At 41.4% G+C, this 16,201-nt stretch overlaps 3 protein-coding genes across 4 annotated transcripts in view; 1 reads left to right on the top strand and 2 right to left on the bottom strand.

Moving 5' to 3' along the window:
* LOC102202139 (uncharacterized protein C10orf105) overlaps nucleotides 1-1,238 on the bottom strand; it is a 2,514-nt gene extending 1,276 nt beyond the window's left edge. The window contains exon 1 of the mRNA XM_005742366.1: nucleotides 1,106-1,238. The gene's annotated coding sequence lies outside the window, so the exon portion shown is untranslated. The remainder of the gene's footprint in view (nucleotides 1-1,105) is intronic.
* Nucleotides 1-16,201, top strand: part of cdh23 (cadherin-related 23) — a 194,363-nt gene that overhangs the window by 154,939 nt on the left and 23,223 nt on the right. For both annotated transcript variants that reach the window (XM_013913214.1, XM_013913213.1), the window contains exons 28-37: nucleotides 2,502-2,562; nucleotides 2,981-3,129; nucleotides 3,269-3,404; nucleotides 4,046-4,434; nucleotides 4,821-4,922; nucleotides 5,077-5,079; nucleotides 5,247-5,396; nucleotides 6,007-6,135; nucleotides 7,006-7,134; nucleotides 7,282-7,509. In XM_013913214.1, the coding sequence (XP_013768668.1) occupies nucleotides 2,502-2,562; nucleotides 2,981-3,129; nucleotides 3,269-3,404; nucleotides 4,046-4,434; nucleotides 4,821-4,922; nucleotides 5,077-5,079; nucleotides 5,247-5,396; nucleotides 6,007-6,135; nucleotides 7,006-7,134; nucleotides 7,282-7,509 (1,476 nt within the window). The remainder of the gene's footprint in view (nucleotides 1-2,501; nucleotides 2,563-2,980; nucleotides 3,130-3,268; nucleotides 3,405-4,045; nucleotides 4,435-4,820; nucleotides 4,923-5,076; nucleotides 5,080-5,246; nucleotides 5,397-6,006; nucleotides 6,136-7,005; nucleotides 7,135-7,281; nucleotides 7,510-16,201) is intronic.
* Nucleotides 8,859-16,201, bottom strand: part of vsir (V-set immunoregulatory receptor) — a 12,037-nt gene continuing 4,694 nt past the window's right edge. Inside the window, exons 2-7 of the mRNA XM_005742367.1 lie at nucleotides 13,687-14,088; nucleotides 13,492-13,551; nucleotides 13,283-13,393; nucleotides 13,017-13,044; nucleotides 12,453-12,628; nucleotides 8,859-10,782 (exon numbers count right to left, since the gene is read on the bottom strand). Of these exons, the coding sequence (XP_005742424.1) occupies nucleotides 10,751-10,782; nucleotides 12,453-12,628; nucleotides 13,017-13,044; nucleotides 13,283-13,393; nucleotides 13,492-13,551; nucleotides 13,687-14,088 (809 nt within the window). The 3' untranslated portion in view covers nucleotides 8,859-10,750. The remainder of the gene's footprint in view (nucleotides 10,783-12,452; nucleotides 12,629-13,016; nucleotides 13,045-13,282; nucleotides 13,394-13,491; nucleotides 13,552-13,686; nucleotides 14,089-16,201) is intronic.

Genomic DNA, 16,201 nt, shown 5'->3' with positions numbered 1-16,201 from the left:
GTGTGTGTGTGTGTGTGTGTGTGTGTGTGTGTGTGTGTGTGTGTGTGTGTGTGTGTGTGTGTGTGTGTGTGTGTGTGTGTATGTATGGGTGTCTGTGTGTGTGGTCAGCCTCCATCAAAGTGCCATAACAGCTCTCCTGACGTGCTTGCATCTCCAGCCAAGCCTAACTTTGCTGACTAGGTTTATTTTAGGCCTATTCTCATGTTTTTGCTTAATTAGGCTCATACACTCAAGAGCTCATTATACACAATGACACACATGCACAAATATGCATAGAAACGCCTGCACGCACAGCCAGATGCAGGGACTGTTTGGCATTTGCAGCAATTATGTAGCTATTAAATCAAGGACTACAAAACAGTCAATGCTTGACAGGCTTTCCTCAATGTAAAACAAATTGGGTTTATTAAATTGCCCTCTTGTAAAATGCAAGGAACCCACCTCTTCTACCCCAGTCTCCAATTACCCACCCCCATCCCTCCCTCCCATCTTCAGCATAGTAACATTTGTAAATGTCATCGTCCTTAATTCAGTGGAGACAAAGCATGGCTTATCGGTTTAAGGGAAACACATTGGGACGTGAAATTATTTTTAAGACCAAATGCCAGGAAAGCTGTGAAAAGGCCAGTGGAGCAGGATGGCTCGTTAGAGAGTCAGTTCATTAGTCAGCGCCTCCAAGCACATACGCCGCACTCGCATGCATGCACACACACACAAACACACGGCTATTCAAACACAAACTTTCTTTCTCACCCACACATATTGTAGCTTGCACATATTCGTGATTAGACGCGCTGTTCTTAAGCTCGGCAGCCTGGCTCTAAGGTGCTCTCCCTCTGTTTCTCCCCACATTGTTGCTCCTCCAGATCTGACTACTCAGCTAGTTTTGAAACCAACAAAACTTTTTTCTAGCACGCTTTGTTTGTCAGATTCACATTTGCAAATTTAACTGACTGTGCACGCAATTTCACTAATAATTAATTTCTAGTAGAAACAAAATGAATTCTAGCAATATAACATCTCCAGTGATTTCAATAATTTACTGTTGTGGTATATTCTTAGCAATTAATATTGACGCTGAAATCCCTTGAAAATATATACTCACGCTGACACTTTGGAGACTTTAAAGCAGAACTTTGCTTCGTTCCAGTAGTTGAGGTCAGATCTGTTTTGTAGATCCACACTTTGTAACTGCACGCTCTTGTTTTTCCCCCCTCAAACTACGGCTTTTCCCAGAAACAGAGGGGGAAACGCTGGGGAGGAAGAGGGGAACGGGGTTGAAAAGGGGGTAAAGTCTCAGGAACAGCATCACAGAAGTAATACGTCTCAGCTGCTTTAATGACACAGAGCCAAAGACAATAAAATATTTTGTCAGTCACACAGAGTCTTAGATTTAAAAAAAAGCTGTGCGTCTACACCACACGATTGCACTTCCAACATCTGGCTCCGCAATGTAGTCTTGCACTTTCATGCACCCCCTTTTATGGACCAAGTGGTGCATTCCACTGTGTAGTGCCCTATTCATCACTCACCAATCTGACCCCCAGCCACTTTTTTTCCTCCCGTCTCCCCCTCCCCTCACCTCCTCTTTCTCCTCTCCTCTCTACATCTCTTTATAAAACTAATGAGACTGAAGTTGGGCCCCTCTTCACGGAGGGAGTGAGAGCGCGCAAAGGAGGACACACAGGGCAAGACAGAGACCGCGAGAGTGTGGGTCTCACTATATGCGTGCACCTGACTGCACATGTAAATGTGCTTGAATGAGCGTTTCTTCTGTGTGCAGTTAAGTCTGCACTTTGTAGGTACCTCCACAGATTTTGACACATTCACAGAGAAGCGAGGTGTGACATAAAGTCGGCCTCATCCAGTGCCGGCGACAATGCTGGATTCAGAAAGTCAGTCGTATGACATGGCCCATTCACCAGCATCCCAATAGGTTTCGCTGTTTATCTGTGTACGCTGTGGAGTCGTGCTGTCTGTGCTGAGATTGGCTTTTTTTGGGTGTTTCTGGCCATCTGCCTGTAACACAGAGAGAGAGAGTTTATTGCTGCCAAGCTGCGAAGAGGTTGTTGTGGCAACAAGACACTGGGCACCCGGCAATGTGTGGTGCATGGGATAGTATACAGATTTCTCCCTCTGCCTTGACAATTATTAAAAATGCATATGAAATGTTCTGTCTATCATCGGAGAAAGAGACTAGAAAAACTGAGATGCTCAAACCTTGTGGTAACCAAATCCAACTGTTTAAGTCTGTCATGATTTTAGTTTTGAGCAATGATAGCTCTCACATAAAGTTGCAATAATTGCCATTAGACTATCACTTTTTTTAAAGCGTGCCTTTGCCAATTTTAAAGCAAAAACAACTGCAGAGCTGTTTCCTTTCCCGGAGCTGGTTTGCTTTTCCATGCTATTTAGCATTTGATTAAGTTCCGTGATCCTGTGCAGATGTTTTAAGACAATGCAGATGTCTTTATTTGTTTTTTCATTTTTGGTCTGTAAAGGTTCAAGCGACAGATGCAGACCAGGGAGAGAATGGGAGAGTCCTGTACAGGATCCTCACTGGTAAGTGTCGCAGTCCTTTAGAAAACCTTTGCACGTGGTCATCCTGTTCGCTGATTGAATGTCTACAAGTTTAAACACAGTCTCAAAATATGTGATGGCAGCTTTGTGAAGATACGTTCTTTAGAAAATTGTCGACATAGTAAAATTCTCAAGATTCACTGATTGACCTCTTGGTTCCTGTGCTTTAGCTTTACTCAGTGTGTATGAGTCAGGTCTTGCCAAAGAGTCAGAGTACTTGTGATGACGGGCTCTTTAAACAAGTTGAATTTGCCATGTCAGCAAATGAAATGACCCACTCAGTGGACTTCAGTAAACCTAGGTTAAATGTGCAATTTTGTTCAGGTCTCTTGGCTTCATCTCACCTTCCCTTCCTTTCACTGTCTCTCTGTCTGTGCGCTCGTGTTTGTGATGCATGCAGGGAACAGCAACAATCTGTTCAGTATAGAGAGAGACACCGGACTGGTGACAAGAGGCCTCAGGGCTCTGGACAGAGAAACCAGCAGCTCCCATATGTTGGAAGTGGAGGCGTACAACAGTGATGAGGGCAGCATGAGGAGCTCTGTGAGGGTGAGAAGCAGAGAAACCACATCCGATGAAAAATATATTATATGTGCATTATAATCAATTTGTTTGGAGGTGAAATTATTGTCTTTTATGTGGCTGTTCGATATATTTATTTAGGAAATGTGAACCGTCTCCTCCTCAGGTGATCATATACGTAGACGATGCCAATGATGAGGTGCCGGTGTTTACCCAGCAACAGTACAACCGTCTGGGCCTGAGAGAGACCGCTGGCATCGGCACCTCTGTGATTGTGGTGCGTGCCACTGACCGTGATACTGGTAAGTTCGGTTTCAAATATGGCAAGAAAAGGGAATGTTTGATTCCAGATCTTTTTAATAACCATTCAGCATCAGGTTTTCTTCATCTAACACCAAATGGAAATACATATTTAGCTGTGCTATTTAGCATAGCTTGTGCCTTTGATCATCAGCTTGCAGATCAATAAACCTAACACTAGTGGGTGCCTCCACAAAGAGAACAAACCAACCTCTTCTTTATTTTTTTTCCCCTCTGGTTTTGTAACTATGGTGCGCACGAAACATCGCAATTGGCATTTAAATCACTACTTCTGCTCCATGGCACAAACTTCCTCTTATTCACTTCCCGTTGGGTAAAGTGTTGCTTAGGCAGCTTCTGACGCATCTTGTGCCGTGACATACATTTTCCAAAGCATTAGATCAGGATCAGGCCTGAAACCGAAATAAACATCATATAGCCAAAAGAGCAGCGTTGACAACTGTGATTAATAAAAAACAGACTTGAGGAAAAAGGTTGCGTTTTGTAACTACAGCTTCATCGAAACAATGTTACAAACTTTTAAAGTTGTTATTCTTAGTAACAGTAGGTGGGGGGAAAAACACCTTTTTATTATAAGTTGTTTTTCTTTGAAATGACACCTTTTTCCTCTCTTGCTGTTCAGGTGATGGTGGAGCCGTCGCCTACGCCCTCGTATCCGGCTCAGACCGCAAGTTTGAGGTGGACGTAAGCACCGGCCTGGTTACCACTGTGGACTACCTGGACTACGAGACCAAGACCTCCTACCTCATGAACGTCTCAGCCACCGACCAAGCTCCGCCGTTCCACCGCGGCTTCTGCACCGTTTACGTCACGTTACTTAATGAGCTGGATGAGGCCGTGGCCTTCTTCTCCGCTGGTTACGAAGCTTCGCTTCGTGAGAACATCGCCACGGGCACAGAGGTGGTCCAGGTGCAGGCGCAGTCTGCCGACAACTTGAACCAGCTGAAGTACCGTTTCGACCCCGACACGTCGCCCGCAGCTCTAGCCCTCTTCAAGATAGACAGCGTCACGGTGAGGAAGAGGTGGAAGAAAGGTCACTGATGATTTGATCACAGTGTGCATGCCTTGTTTTCGTGTGTGTGCACTTCAAAGGCTGCGCCTACCTTCCGTCAAATATGCTTCATCCATTAACCGCAATGCGACTCAGTAACACCTCGTCCCCGGTGATTTAGGCTAACACTCGTGTTGCTGTATGACTGTAAGCTGATCAAAGTGCTTTAGGTGCTTTGAAGTCATTTGATTCCTTTGATAGATGAGAAATGGGGATTCCTTTGTTGATTTGTGTGATACTTGTTAATTTTCTTCTGTTTTCGTCGCTGTCACACTGGGCCTTACATCTTGTATGGACTCTATGATGGTTACGGCATCTGCTGATGCGTGTCTGTGTGTTGTTTCAGGGCCGCATCACAGTGACAGGCCTGCTGGACAGAGAAAAGGGTGATATGTACACGCTGACTGTTGTCGCTGATGATGGAGGACCCAAAAAGGACTCCACTGTGGTACGCCCCTTTGTTGTGAATGGTGTTGTTTCGGGCCTACCCCTCCTATTATTGTGCCTTGTGGATTTATTACTTCATGTGTTTGTGTCTATTCTGGCGCAGAAACCTAATGGCCTTCCTCTTTTATTAATTGCATCCCTCTCTGGAACTGCAGAAGGTAAGACTTTACGTTGTTTTTATGGGGAATGTTAAGTACAACAGTAAATGTGTTTGCTGTGTAACGTGATCATTATGTTTTGTTTGCCCGGGTTTATTTAATGTTCAAGGTAAGTATTACTTTGCAAATGTGGAATTTAACCTCCATTCGATCGTACCTCCGTACAGGTGTCCATCACCATTCTGGATGAGAATGACAACAGTCCAGAGTTTGACATCACATCTGATATTTCACGCGCCATCCCGGAAAACACACCCAAGGGTACAAAGGTGGCAGTAGTTCTGGGAAGGGACAGAGATGCTGGTTTAAATGGACTGGTGAGGTTTTTTTTTAAAACAGCAGAAAATAATGAAAGATCTTCTGTGTGTGGCGCTTAATATCATATCTTTTACTTTACGTTTTACTGCACTTAACAGCTGACAAAGAGCAAAAAAGACGTTGCTTCCCAAATATGGTGCTTTATTTTTTCTCTTCTTAGTTCTTATCACATCCTGAATCAAGCAAGCGTGCTTTCCCGGCATCTCAAAAGTGAATGTGACATTTATAACTTGTGTTTCCCTTATTTTAGGTTGTGTATCTCTTAATCTGGCACTAGTACTACAAATATTTACTTCCTCAGATTGCAATACAAGAAGTCAAATTAAACTTATTTCAGTTTCACATCGGCTCTCTTAGATTTTGGCATCTCGATGGCCAACTTAAGCTGCCAGTATCACATTTTCCTTTTTTGCTACTTCCTACTGCGCAGGTTGTGGACTCTCACTTCTTATTTCTTAATTTACTTTCTTAATGTGAAAGAAAAGCTATTAAAAATACCCACACTCTCATTTTTGGTTGCAGTAAGTAGAAGTAATCATCTGACATTCAGTCAGTGACTGTCTGCCCCCATTTTTCTTTCACTCATTCTGACTTGTTGCTCTTTGCCAGGTCAATTTCACTCTGGTGGCAGGCAACATGGAAGATGTGTTCATGATCAAGACTGTGAACAACACTTACGGAGAGGTTTATGTCAATGCTCCTCTGGACAGGGAGTCTGTAGACCGCTATCTACTGAAGGTCAGATTACTATAGTTACTATAGGGCAGTTTTACCAGACACCTGTGTCTCTTTCACATTCATGCTCTAAACTTACACCTCATCCCTGATTCAGCACAACAATGAACTAATTACTTGTCATACTTTTAACCAGGAACTCCAAACACATTTTACATGTTGGGCCACACACATAACCCCCATTTCTGTCACTGTTTAGGAAGTTTAATTAGATATTAAAATCATTGAAATGTGTCTGTATATGAAAAAGAAGTGCAATTCAACATTGAGTCTTGGTCAGTATGACGCATTGAGGTTAAATTCTAAGAAGCGTGTAAAATTACAGAGGAAGTTCTGGTAGCTTAGACTCAGACTGTCCAGTAATTATAAAACATGAAGTTCTTATTAATTCGAAGAAAAATCTCTGTGGTAGATTATGAAAAAACATCTTTAATTTTTTAACCATTAAAGAGTTAATTAATTACACTTGTTAGGATGAATGGCAATGGGGGAGGTCTTTCTTTAGTACAAAAAGTTCAGAAAATACAGTTTAAAGTCCGAGATCTTACTTCACATTTTCCAAAGCCATTCAATGGCCAGATTGGAGTGTTTGCTGGGCCGATTCTGGCCCCCAGGCCTTATGTTTGATGCTTTTAATTGAAAACCAAATAGACATTTTTTGAGACTGTTGTTCTGTAGAGACAAAAGGCACAAGTGTTTTTCATTTACTCGTCATGTTTTAATATTATTGATGTTAATGAAAACAGATTTTAATAAAGTATTCAAAGTGCATGCGTTTCGTTTATTTATCCTCTGTGGGGTTTAATGCCAGGTATCAAAATGCATGCTGAGGCTTGTGTTCTAATGCACATCAGTTCACATGTATTGTTTTAGGTCCGTGCCACTGACAATGGCTCACCTCCCAGACACACGGACCACTCTCTCACCATCAACATACTGGACGTTAATGATAATGCGCCAGTTGTTGAGAGCCAGAGGGGCTACAACGTCAGCGTGAATGAGGTAGGGATGCACTCGACACACGATCTAAGCCAAGCAAGCCAGTGATGTCAGTGTATACAGAAATAGTATTCAGCTGTTAAGTTTTATTATAGTCTACCACAGATGATCCATAATTTAACAAGGCTTCTTTTTTGATGTATTTTGCAGAACGTTGGAGGAGGTACATCAGTCGTCCGTGTGATGGCGACAGACCGGGACATCGGTCCCAATGCCATGCTGTTTTACTATCTCACTGCTGGAAACCAGGACCTGACCTTCCGCATGGACCGAGTGACCGGAGAGATGGTGACGCGCCCATCCCCTCCCGATCGAGAGCGCCAGGCCGAGTACCGACTAACGGTCACCGTGGAAGATGACGGCACGCCACCTCTGTCGGTAGGGCACAGCAGTAAGCATGGCATTACAACATGCTGCAAACATGTCTTATTAATATCAATTCCAACAATTTTTTCCTTTAGCTACTCTCAGATCACTGAGAGTATTGAATCTGAATTCATCAGGATAATAAATAACTAACCATTTTTTGTGTTTGTAAGTGTGCATGCATGAGGTAGACATGAATAGTTCTGCCTCTATGGGCCACATTTACTAACACGTAGCGCCGCCGCAATCTGGGTTGTGACGTAAATAGTACTGCCAGACGCCACAGCTCAGTGGATGAAAAGAATGTGTTATTTTTGGCACTTGATATTAAAGTAAACTCACTGCAGCTGTGTTGGGAAAACAAAACAGACACCTACGAGCGCTATTTGGGGATTTGTAATTTACCCCATTTTTTTTAAATTGGACTCATGTGTTGGCCCGGCGACCTGTTCAGGGTGTACCCTCCCTCTTGCCCCTATGATACCTAGCATAGGCTCCAGCAGTATGCAGACAGATGGGTTATTTTCAGTGTACTAATAATGGATATAAGCTCTCAAATAACACATGTAAGTGTTATATTTAAGAAATAGATGTTAAAATAATAACTGGGAAATATACTTAAATGTAATTTCAAGGTGAGTTTCAGGACAAATGATGATGATGAGTAAAGTTGAATAATGCTGGTTAAGAGGATTCAGCTTCTTATACATAACAGTTTTGATCTTACTCACACTCTTGTCTGAGACACTGGTTCTGTTAAGGTCTGCTTAATGCTTTCTTATCTGCTTGACCTAATTAAGGCACAAATATGGCAAATATCAAATACAGGAAGACAAATATAGTGGTTTCTTGATATTCTCTTTAAGTTAAATGGCTTTCATTTTGTCAAAACGAAAGCCACAATTCATATTTCTTCTTTTCCCCTTTGTGTGCTTATACAGAAGGAATAATGTACAGTACTGTATGAGTCACAAAGGCATCCACTGTCATGTAACTTGTACTTGAGTTTTGTGCTATAAATTTACTTTACACCTATAATAATGCACATTTTTTAAAGCATTGTATAAATAGTCAATGTAAAGCTGGAGAAAAAGCTGGGAAGAGAACAATGGCCATCACCGGGGATTTTCACTTATCAGTCATCTAGCTCTGTCTTTTCTCATGAAACAAGATGCTAAGCTTGTTTTATCATTTTCTCTCCTCAATGCCGGTCTCCCTCTGGTGTGCACCATCTTAGAAGCACACAAGTGGAACAACCTTGTTCTATCTGTGATGGCTCCCCAGACAGAAGTGCAGTATGTCCTTGTAATGTAATAGTTTTGGAGACCTGCCATTTGAAAGGAACAACTGAGAGACACAAGGCTTTAAAGTGCCACTTTATTATAAAAGCCACTAATAGCAGGATTCAGCGGTAATATACAGAACAAACATGCTAATTACAAGCCTTTTTGTATTTTGTTAACGTTTGCGCTCATGTCAACATGTGGTCACAGTCCAGATTTTTTTTAAAAACACACATACCCAGACACACATAAGCAGGCATAATGGAAAACACAAGCATTTAAACACAAAAAACAATCATTAACTCTTAGAGAATAAAAACATCTTTACATAATAACCCGAACTGTACACTTGCTACACATCGTTCTAGAGAGGATTTCCTCCAGGCACCTCCTGTACACCTCAGTGTGAAAAAAACCCACCGGTGGTTTTTACAGTCACACTAAATAATATCAAAAATGCTGTCATATATACGTTCGCCCTTCGTCCCTTAAGCCAAGTTGTGTTCACTGATCTTAGGTTAACATTTTAAAGCTTTTTTCCCGCACTTTCACTTGAAATATTTGATATTTATCAAACAGCCCCATTGCACACGTACTAATAAAATACAAATGAATACTACAATATATTTTACCACAGTCAAATAAAAAAAATAAAAAACAAAAATATTGATAAAAGATTTACTTCCACTGCAGTGATTAAACTGTTTTAAGGTTTTTGTTGTTGTTCTTTATTTAATAAAAATCAGCTACATTCAAGAGTAAAAAACAATAAACATTTTGTTTAGAATTATTGAACTGTACACGAGCACAAGCAAGAACATCTTTTCTGAATGCTTTTTCTAAATTCTTCCTGCAATTTTCAGCACTTTATGAGAATATTTAAGGCCACTGTGAAGGGCTGCGTTTCTGGAAGCACAGGAAGGAAAGACAGTATTTAAAGCAACAGAGTTTACGCATAGCTGAGGTAGCAAAGAAGAAATAGAAAACATGGCAAATTCAAGTTAAAACAGAGGAACAGCATAATGCCTGTAAAAGCAAAAACTGTTCTTTTTTTGTACAAGACCTTTGGCACTTCTCTGATGATTGAGAGTTCGCTGGTGCAGACGGCTTATGTCAAATGACTAAAGGGAGAAAAGGGTGTTAAGTCGTGCTCACACCAGTTGTTCGGTTTAAAAAAAAAAAAAAACATGAAGACGAAAGAAAACAAAAACAACACTGTTTGCTTCCTGGAGATGTAACCTTCCTGCCTTCTTGTGTAAAGGTTACAACATCAACAAGTTAAAAAGTAGTCTTGTGTGGGGTCTTTTACAGAGGATTGTTTCTTAGACAGCTTGTGCATTTAGCAAATACATAAAGACAGATTTACAATAAGTCTTCGGTTGGCCCCCTTACAGTTACAAAGAAACCACAAGAGTGACACAGGAAATTTACAGAAATCATTGTGAGTTCTTTAGGGTTTGACTTGCCCTAAACAACATGCCACCCCTGCACATTTTCTATAGCATAGATCTTTGGTTGGTGTGCTTGCTGACATATAGAAACCGCAATACTGACACAAAGTATACAGACAGTCACGCAAAGTGAGTTATTTAGGGCTGGAATCAAAAACATGCCAACACTATTATAAGCAGTGTGTTTCATCCAAACGAGGTACCTGATTCGAATGAATGGTTTGCAAGCCATCGCCAGTGTTTGGATGTAAAATGAAGCACAACAAGTCGTCACGAGCCAAAGTTCACTTTTTGCCTGCAGCTGTTGTTGCAGGTGGAAGTAGTTTATGAATCAAAGAAATGCAGCCTTCTTTTTTCCCTCCTTGGGTCCAGACAATGTACAGACTAAAATCCGGGGTTATTCTGAGATGGCTCGAAGGAGAGCGTCCGTCTGAAGGCAGAGAGAAGAGGAAGATAGTTGCGGGGCTGTTTCCAGATCAGCAGTTTGAGTGATGATTGAGGTTCAGCTCCTCTTTAAACCTACAGGAACTCTGGAAACTCAGGGATGGCAGCTGCAAGCAAAGACAGTGCATGTCGGTGAGAGCACAGAAATCATTGTAGGTATCACTATCCACCTACACAAACACACAATTCTTTTCTTTTCCTTTTTTTGTTATGTGGAAAATTAGATATGGGGGTGTTCGAACATGCAAATGTGCACTTCCTGCCTCAAACATACCTGATCTTTCAAAAGTCAAATGAAAAAATTGAAAGAATTTCCTTTTTTTAACTTTTTTTTTTCCATAACTCCCACATCTCAGAGTACTACAGACACACATGGAGACTGATCAGTTCCACAGAACTACTCGTGTTTCTGAAAACTCATTAAAAAGCAGAACAACAAGGCCTTGGGTCTGGGTTGCGACATGCTAGCGATAACAGGGAAGTGCTGCTTGTTGAATTCCGCAAAGTTTAAGGTCAGCAAGTTGGAAAAAATGAAGAAGAAAGCTAAAGTGTGGCCTCCATCCACGTAACATGAAACCTTATGAGAAGCTGTGTATTTCAACATAACATCTGTGGACCACTGAAGGAAATGAGCTCCGGCATGGAAAATCCTCCTTGACAAATGTCAAAGATATTGTTTTTTATGTCGAACATATGAAGGTTTTATCAATAATTTTGACTTTTCTTTGCAGACGGGAAACATAGAGATCACACCAAGAAATGGAAAAGGCGTCCAGCTCCCCAGTAAAAGAATAATGTTTGATTGAAGAGGCGAAAACTGCAGCATATGGCACAATTTTACCTTATGTTTATGTTTCTCATTTCTGTTTGAGCTTCAGGAAGGCTTCTCCATATATTCACCTATTACAGTGTTGAAACCTTTATGGGTTGCTTAAGGCTGTATACTCAGTAAGTTGTACCTTACCCTCTTCCCATGCACATCTCAAACCGTGCTATAAGGAAATGGGGGCAATCCGCCTCAGTATGCCTGGAATGTCTGCACAGGTGTCCCAGGAATTGGCAGAAAAACACTAAGGATTGAACCCCTTAACCGTGTCTAATGTTTCAATATTATTTCAAGTTGAGTCAGAAGGAACAACTGAAGGAGCCATTAGTGTTCAATGAGAGTGCTGATGGGTGGAGAATGACTTGTGAGAAGAATTAAGAAGAGGACAGTGTAAGGGGGTGGTTTCATGTGTGTGTGTGTGTGTGCAGGGGGGGGGGGGGGGGAATCTCCTACACAATATATTTTCAGAGTCATGCAAGACTCAGCCCAGCTGTTTTTGAGTGTGCCGCTACGCACTACAAATTCACGAGCATCTTTCCACCAACACTTCCACCAAACGCAGGATGTTTCAGCAAAAGCACAGAAAGAACTAGTGGTTCTTGATTGCATCAGTCTTTTACCAGACTGAGTGCACATTTTGATATAGGTGTCTTGCAAAACCCTTGTGTGCAATGCAGTTACACGCATATCCCGGTACTTTTTCATTTTTGTTTCTTTTTTTGAGTGTGAAATAAATGTGAACAAAGTGATTTGCATTCATTCACAACAATAAGAATATCGGAACAACAGATATAACACACTAAGCCATGTAAATGACCTTTAAAAGTGAGATGACTTGCACTGCCTTTTTGGGCTTTGATGTTTACCAGTGGAAGGTCCCTTATGTCAGCGACTCAGTCTCAGCATGAATATTGTATGAGTACAAGTTGTGAGGCAGGGGGGGGGTCCTACCTTCTGCTGGGAAGAATACGTCGCCATGTGCCGGAGGAGAAAGGGGTGTTCCCGGTTCGGACAACAGGTGGCGACCTGTCTCGGATGACTGCCTGGTCATGATCTGAGAAACAGTGCGGGTCTTTGTTTCTGGTGATCCCCCTCGAAACACTGGGTTTTCATGGCCCAGAGCCTCACTGAACACACACACACATACATGAAGAAGAAGCATGATTACAAGTGAGCAACTTTCAATATGACCCAGTAAACTGTTTCAAAACTTTCCTAGAGACATGCAAGAGTTTCATGTTTGTCACTTTGGATTTAATAAGGGATTTTCTGTAATGACAATTTAACACTACACTTAAATGATTAGCAGTAGGATTTGCATATACAGGACACATCATAGCAAAAGAAAAAAAATGTATACATGGTTTTAACTAGTTTATTTTAATGAGGCTAGTGGGTTTAATCTAGCTATTGTGTCACAAGTGTTGTGGCCACCATGTTCACAGTCTATTATTCTAAAGAGCAGCTGTGTTTTGAAGCTGGTCGCTGAGATCAGCTGCCTGTGGGAAACCTTACCTGTCCATCCTCACTAGCTCTTGTCCACCTGGGAGAGAGGAAATAGGAAATGGGCCATTGTAAATGAATTGAAACAAAGCGGAACACTACAAAAAGACTATGAATGCACTTCCTACTGTGTGAAATACAGTTAATCGAGCTCACTGACAGGAAACGTGTCAGAACAAACACTATGGGAAGTCCAGTGTGAGAGACTTATGTGGCCCAAAGGTGGAAATTAAGTGTGAGTGTGTGTGTAGCTGTTTGTGCACATCAGTAATACATACGTCTTCCTAACGGTGAATTCTCCCTCTGTTTGTACACGAGCACTAGAATAAGAGGCAGGGACAGCAGAGCCACGATGCAGGCTGTTATAGCCAAGGCCACTGGCACAGAGCCTAGGGAAGCAACAGACAGGCTGTGAGTTTAATAACATCACGAAATAACTGCCTCAGACATTTATTGGTTGAAGGCCTGAATAATGTTTCATACTTACTTGCAGTACTTGCAGTTGGTGTGGGATCCCAGACAGTGCAATTCTGAAATCCTTTCCTTGCTGGAAAGAGATAAATAAATCGGTTCTCACTCGTGTCAAAACAGTTTCACTGGTCAGCAACATCAGCTCCTGAGCTTCTTGCAAAATATATTATTGATAACCTTAGTGCACATTCACAGCGTTTGACATACTTACGCGGTATAACTTGTAGAATAACATGGTTGTAGGCTTTCTGCACCAAGCTATGTTTATTGAATTCTAGAATCCCACAGCAGTAGCGGCCCTGGTCCGAAGGTTTCACATTCTCTAGAATCAACCAGTGGTTGTGCCCCATGCGATCCATCTTCACTCCTGGTGGCAATGTGCTGTTACGGTGTGGGTGAGAAAAATTCCTTGGGCCCATTCCTGGATGACAGTGCTGGTCACTGTGGGCTGTGAAGAGCCAAGTGCTCCTCACAACATCGTTGGGGGAATGCAGGGTACCTTTCTGGACGCACGTCATGTTGACTCTTGCACCTTCAGGACAGGTGTAGTACAGGTGGGGAGGAGAAGCAATCAGCGTGGAATGGGGCTGGGCGTGGTGTGTCTCACCTTTAGCTAGAGAGAAAAGACAAAAGCAATGGAAGAATGTAGTGCATTCAACTTCCTTTGAGATGGTACCTCCTCCTTTATACGTATCCATAGAAATGTTTAAGTTTAGGGATGCTAATGTTAGGGTGTCGCTACTGAAAGAGGCGGGACAGTGAAACTTGTGGCCAGCTTTTAATAGGATCACACCAACTACAACAGTGATGCAAATGAGTTCTCAGATCATTTGCATCTTCACTGTGTGTACTCATGGGTGAGACTGTGCCATATTGATTTATTTCTGTTTGCTTATTTAATAACACTTCAATGTAGTATAAATATGATTATTTATTAAAATTGGGATAAAGTGTAGGAGTAGAGTATAGTGTAAGAAAGTGGCTGTGAGTGTGAGTCAATCCAAGGGTACAGATATGTATAGTATAGTTGAATGGATGTATAGATGTATAACTGCATATGTTTTACATATACATATCAGTGTGGAGTGCGTCACTGACGGATCATTTGCTGGTTTAACTTCGGAACGGAAGACAGGAAGGAGAAGTAGGATCATATAAGTTTATACTTCTTCATTCTAATAAAACAAAAACAAAATGAGTCTTTTATTTGCTGATGTTTTATATATTGCTTTATTATTATTATTTTGTTTCAACAACTCCCATAAAGCTCAAAGTACTCAAAGCAACCTTTCTGGTTGTTCCTACTACAGACTTACTAAACTAAGTCTCCAGCACTATATTTCACCATAATGACAAACACAGAGTCACAAGGTCAAAGCAATAATAGCCATTCTTGTTATTATTCTGCTCGGTTCAGATCACACTAATTCCCTATAGCTGTCTATTACAGATGACCCAGAAAAACCAGAGGAAAAAAGGAAGTACAAATATAAGTCGCATCTGGTTTGGCAGCGGGCCTTTCCAGGGTACAAACTGCCAGGGAAAAATTACATAACGAAAGATTTTAAAAAAGCAAAGGATAAAACCCTACAGTGACATTTTGATAATAACATGTTTTGAGTCATTTGAAATTAATGTAGAAAATAAATGGCAGGTCTGCTGAAATTAGTTGCACACCTAAAAGTTGCGCTGAGTTGAGTTCCTGCCAGGTAAAGTGAGTCATTGCACAAGTAACCACAGTAAAAGCAGTAATTTTATCACCTGCCAAACTTAACATGGGCTTTAGTGGCACACTTCTGCATGCTTCCTGGGTTTTTGTGCGAAGTTTGCTTCCTATTTTGTACATTTAAACTGTGGTTAAAAACCATGCATAGTTTGCTGTCTTGAAAAATATACAAATGTCCTGAGGGAGTTAAATCTCTTGTTCCTCTTTGTGAGCTACAGAAATATAGGCAGGAACTTCTTCATCTCTTAAAATGGGGACAGTATAAAAAAAAATCCCACTGAAGTTCTGTTTATTAACTTTAAATATCATCTTGCTGTTTGGTATTAATACACAGCAATTGTTGTGTATCGATTATGTGTATTAATATCTCAAAGGATCGTACGCTCAAAGATCTTCTGCACACACTCACACACTCATGTACATTCAGGAAACCGGCTGCACAGCTGTGAGCCCGTTCTCAGCTTATTGCATAAACCTTTCTCCCTCTCTCACTCTCTGCCTCAACCACATCCTGTTGTGAATTCTTCAGTGTTGCAGTGGAATGCATGAATAGATAAACATAAATTGTGTGCTTTCAATGATTATTGCATTGCAAAAACACAACAAAATTAGCTCATCCTCAGGCTAGGCAGTGTGATGCCACTCTCAGAACCTCACTTTAAAGCAGACACATGATCTGGAAAATGCACACCCTATATAACGCCTCGCTATGTTGTAAAAGAGCAGCGTAAAAAGGCTGTCATTCTCTAGCTTTGTCAACGGACTCATTATTTTGTAATGACTTTCCTTTGTAACAGATGATTAAAGAATGCTTACTGCTGCAAAAGCGACAGGAAGGCTGCATGCACGGGTGCGTGTGTGGGTGGACTGCAGAGAAAGAAGAGTTTGCCCACGTATGTGTATCTTTTATAATGACACCATGGCAAAATTTTACAGTAAATGTGTGTGTGTGTGTGTGTGTGTGTGTGTGTGTGTGTGTGTGTGTGTGTGTGTGTGTGTG

This window comes from Pundamilia nyererei, unplaced genomic scaffold (genome assembly GCF_000239375.1).
Source record: "Pundamilia nyererei isolate P.nyererei 1_Seehausen unplaced genomic scaffold, PunNye1.0 scaffold00120, whole genome shotgun sequence".
Classification (NCBI taxonomy): Eukaryota; Metazoa; Chordata; class Actinopteri; order Cichliformes; family Cichlidae; genus Pundamilia; species Pundamilia nyererei.
Note: the sequence above shows the minus strand (reverse complement) of the source record. Positions and strands in the feature narration are given on the sequence as shown.